The sequence below is a fragment of the Aplidium turbinatum genome, chromosome 13 (assembly GCF_918807975.1).
Source record: "Aplidium turbinatum chromosome 13, kaAplTurb1.1, whole genome shotgun sequence".
Taxonomy (NCBI): Eukaryota; Metazoa; Chordata; class Ascidiacea; order Aplousobranchia; family Polyclinidae; genus Aplidium; species Aplidium turbinatum.
This window is the reverse complement of record NC_137484.1, coordinates 15,801,785-15,806,705: the sequence shown is the minus strand read 5'-3', so window position 1 is coordinate 15,806,705 and position 4,921 is coordinate 15,801,785. Positions and strand designations below refer to the sequence as shown.

Below are 4,921 nucleotides of genomic sequence, written 5' to 3'. Positions count from 1 at the left end.
TGGAAACATAATGATGCAAATCAGCTTGTTCCGTTTTCTCAGTCTACTTGTGGCTTTCGATGTTCCTGTAAGAAAAAATCCATAAAATGCACAAGTCTTTGTTCATGCGAGTACGAAACATGCAATTCGACCACAAAATATCCAATCCTCTCTGATGTTTCATCTTCAATCCACATTGACGTTTCATCTCCAATCCACACTGATCATTCAAGAAATGCTTTTGGCTTTCTAAACTCTATCTTGTAACTTGAAAAAACTTGTCGTACACGAATTTTTTTAACATCAAATTACGTATGGTAGGAATTTAACATCGAAAACCGCTAGTTTTTTCATCTTGAATTAACAGTGTTATTAAGACTCTGACATTGCATCATCTGGGGTCGTGTATTAATTTGATTTGTAGATCATAATTAGGCCTACATATTATTTTAAATTTTAAAGTGGCATGACCAAAAGGGAAATTCTTTCCTGGTAGCTGCTCTTCTGGTTATTCCCTTGATGACGTCGTTATTGCGTCATACTGTACTGGAATTATTGTTATTGCTTGCAATTGTAAAATTTTAAGCATTTGCAAAAACTTATAATGAGAGTATTTGATCGCTTTTTTCGGAATAAACTTACCTTTGGTTCCTGAATTTGAAGTTGTCTAGTTTTAGTAATGTAATGATGACGTCATAAAAGATGCAATCATGACGAAACTACTTTTAGGAATTGTGAAATGGTTTTAGTAACCGGTACTCCAACTAAAACCAACAGCAAACGACCAAAATAGGTTAAAAAAGCAAAAAAATATATGTGATGACGTCACAATGACGTCATCCATCAAATTATTTTGTGTTTATTTTGTCTCACTTATTTGTATGTGCTTTTTAAGTTAAAATATACAAAAATCAAATATGTAATTGCACAAAAATGACGTAAAAAGAGCAGAAACGTGATTTCTGGGGAAATCCCCGATTTGGGGGTGATCACGTGACCCAAAAAGTTGCGGCACCCACTAAAATCAAAGTTGGGTTGATCAACTGCAAAAATATGCAAAAAAACAACGTGTAACACGTTTAGCCTAAAGATTCCCCTAAGGGCCTGAACTATAAGGGTAAAACTCCTGTTGTGGATCAGTTCCATGATCATTTTGACCATGTGCCTGTCAGGGAGTAGGCAGAGTAGTTTGTAGACTAGGCCACGGTGCCAAACAGTGTCATAGGCTGCTGTTAGGTCGATAAAGACAGCCCACCGCTTTCTTTTTTGCATTAGTACAGAAAAAAATTTCTGTACTAATGCAACATGATGATTTATAGCGTAGATTTTCTAAAAAGCATTAGTGTACTTACTGTTTGATCTGTTGTTCTAAACAATCCTAAACGTTCATTGAAACACTACATTGCTTTGCGATTGGCGTACCGGTAGGTAGCCAAATCGTGGTCAGCGATGAATGCGAGCGAAACTGCGATGTTTAAAGACCAGAATATGCCAGTCTGACTCTTCAGACGCTCACAGACGGTTCGGAACTCCCTCCAAAAGACAGAAAACTGCTAGCTACAATACTGCCCACTACAGAAGGACATGTGCAATTAAATAGCAAGAATTGCGTTTACAAAATCACATGCAAGAACTGCAAAAAAGGTTACATGGGAGGCACCAGCACCAGTCTTTGATCACCAATAAAGTGCCGTGCGGACTTCGAGTCTAAAATCATTGCCAGAGAAGACAACGCCGTACAGTTAGGCTTCTAAATAAACGTTTTAATAACCAAACAAGGACCGAAGATCAGCAACCGTGCCGAAAAGGAGAATTACAACACTTAACCTAGCCTACTAATTAACAGATCCGACAAATTACAGTGATCATGCACACAAACTCAGCTCACGGCAACCACGATAACAGCCTCAAGCCGAAGATAGGAACTCCTATAAAACGACGATACTCCGACTCCAGCACCACTCGTCATATGTACATGTCTAGACAACTGTGCTACGAAAGCCTTTCATCTACACTTGTGAAATTTGTGAGTAGGATAATCTTCCACACGCATTAAAATGAACTAAAAAAGTATCGCAAGTCAACTGCAGCGACCGGCCAAAGCATAGCCAGTCCTTTTAAATTAAATTAACGTCTGCAGACTGCATATTAAATGTTAAAACGACGCGTTTTGCTGTCTGGGAGTGCTTTTCTAGTAAAAATGGTTTTAGTCCACTGAATGTATATGACAAAATTCAAATTATCCAGTTGTTTATTAGGGCTTAAGTTTACATAACGCGGATGCACTGAAAATGTTAATATAAACGCTTTAATTATTATCAAATGAATCAAACAATTCCAAGTACACAAATTTTATTTTTAAGTGTTCTGAAACCAAATCTCAAGCGTTCAATCGCAAGCGTACAATTTTACGTGATACTTTATTAAGCGTTGTATTTCAAGTTCTTTTCACTGCCTGGTGCTAATTCCGCTTTTAAGGGGAATCGGTTGTAGGCTGATTAGGCAACAACCATGCACAAGCTTCCTCCAACAGACCTCAGCAGTGTGGAGCCTGACAATAGTCAAAGTCGGCAGTTTGTAAGTGAAAGTAAAAATAAATGCAGGATAAATGCATGTCCCAAGATCATGGAACAACTGTGCACAAAAATGCTCATCTTTCTGATGGAGTCACGAATCAACATGCTAGCCAGAACAACCTCTGCAGCCACAATGGACGCACTCGACCACTTTTCCAGCTTCAAGTTTTGATTTGGGCACTCTGCAAATGCAGTTTGTGCCAAAGTTTGTGTCTCTTGCTTGAATACAACGCAAGCAACACAGATTTTCATAACCTTGTTTTTTCCATTTTGCGATCAAATTCTTGTCGGCAATCGATTCCCGTAGGCAATATTCATACAATTCGCGGCTGATTGCTTTTCTTCGATAAAACAAGTCAAAGATGTACCTTGACTTTTGGTGATGTATTTTAAAAACAGGCCACAGAGTCTCAACTTTTCGCATCCCATCATGAGGCTCTGCTTCAGCTTCCCGCATTTTTTGATCCAATTCGTCTAAAGTTGGCTCAATCAATTCCCAGCCCTCAGGTGGCCGCTTTCGACTTCTGCGCACTCGTGGCATTTCAAAGTTATATTTTGAACAGTAACAAAACCTTATCAAGAGTCTAAAAAATACAAAATAAAAATATGAAGTTATACAAACACAGCTAAAAGAAGTTATGTATATATGTTAGTTACATTTCAAAGTCTACAACTGCTTATGTACGATTGTACGTGCATCCAGCATTAGCACAGGAGCTTAAACACTTGTCAGAAAAATTATATCACTTTCGATTAAATCACATCGCGTTTCATCTTAAAAATACAAAATTTTCATATTCACACAATACAATTTCGCATAATACAATAGCTCATTTCACACGTGCTAGCTGAAGATGCTATTACTATAGCGAAATCGATTCTTAATAAATTACACCAAGAGGTTTCCAGCATTTGATGAATGCAAAATAGCAGCACCATTTTCAATATATGCCAACCTATGTGACCAAAATATAATCAGATGTTCAAAGTATGTTATGAAATGCCAGTACTCAATTTCAACAGCAGAAAAATAGAAAACAAGAGGAAAAACTTGAACAAAAGGGTTTCAAAATCGAATATCATATGGGTAAAAATAAATGAAACGGGAAACATAGAAAGAACAGGTGAAGGATGAAGCAGATAATAGACTAAAAGAGGAAAATGCAATGGACAGAATGAGTTGGAGAAAAGGGGTGAAGACAATCGCTGCAAGAAAAAAATTGGTCACTCCCAATAGTGGCGACAAAGCCGAGCTTGGAGGATGATGATGAAATGTACACAAGTATCAGTAGAGAAAAAAATTGGTTGGATTAATATACAAAAAAAAAACAAAGTAAATGATAAAATTAAAATTTTGTTTCTAAAATTACTGTACGGCGAATTTGAGTAAAAATTCTGATGATTGGCACCATACAAACCACCATTAGTTCTAACTTTGCTACAGCAATTCTAACAATTGCAAAACTTCTGCAATAGATCACAGAGCGATGTAGTGTTTGATTCAACAACAGTGGATTTTTCAAAAGGCCAGTTAAGCTAATCTTTTGTTTTATAATCGAGGATCAGTTTGCAAAAAGTTCATCTGTGGATCAGAAACCAGGGAAAGTCTAATCAGCAGATTACAGTTGAATTAAGCAAATGTGGTGGTTAAAACATGAATTTATTCATTGTTTTCGTTTAACCCTACGAGCTTCATTTCTTTCTTTTTCAAGAATATGACTTTCCGCAGTTGTTTCTGCTAACATGTCCAATAAAATATCAATCTTTAATTTTAGCATATTGTTTTCATCAATAATTCGAGCATTTTCTTTTTTCAACTTTATCATTTCTTTATGTGGAACACCTCCAACACCAGATTCAGCTTGCCAAACACCATCTTCAAACTTCAAATCTGCACCATTTAGCTTCAAAGATGCTGATCCATAATCTAGTCCAAATTCTTGTGCACGCTGTGAGACATCTAATGATGCAAGATTAGACAAAGATGATGCCTTACGCGGTGAAGCTTTCTTCGGACTGAAAGACTTAGTTCCAAATATACCCAACATTATCTAACTTGTTACAATATTTTAATTAACCAGCTAAAGCACAAAGTTGGTCAAATTATATTTAGAGCAGTAAACTAATAAAAAACTGTAATAAACCAATGAAAAATTACTCTAAAATTTATATAACAAGTAACTGGAAAAATGAATGGTACCACTGTATTAACATAATCTATGAACTCAATTCATATCTGATCATATTATACAAGTAACTAGTATCAACTATGAAATCAAGTAAATGCACCACTACAAGAACACATCGATATATCGGTCAGCCGATATTTGGGGTAGCCGATATATTGTATCGGCTATTTTTCGCCG

At 36.4% G+C, this 4,921-nt stretch overlaps 1 protein-coding gene across 1 annotated transcript; it reads right to left on the bottom strand.

Annotated features, from left to right (window-relative positions):
• Nucleotides 1-3,138: 3,138 nt before the first annotated feature.
• Nucleotides 3,139-4,680, bottom strand: LOC145782391 (protein chibby homolog 1-like). Its single transcript, XM_082594174.1, has one exon. The coding sequence runs from the start codon at nucleotides 4,601-4,603 to the stop codon at nucleotides 4,220-4,222; it is 384 nt and encodes a 127-aa protein (XP_082450300.1). The 5' UTR covers nucleotides 4,604-4,680; the 3' UTR covers nucleotides 3,139-4,219.
• Between the last annotated feature and the right edge of the window lie 241 nt (nucleotides 4,681-4,921).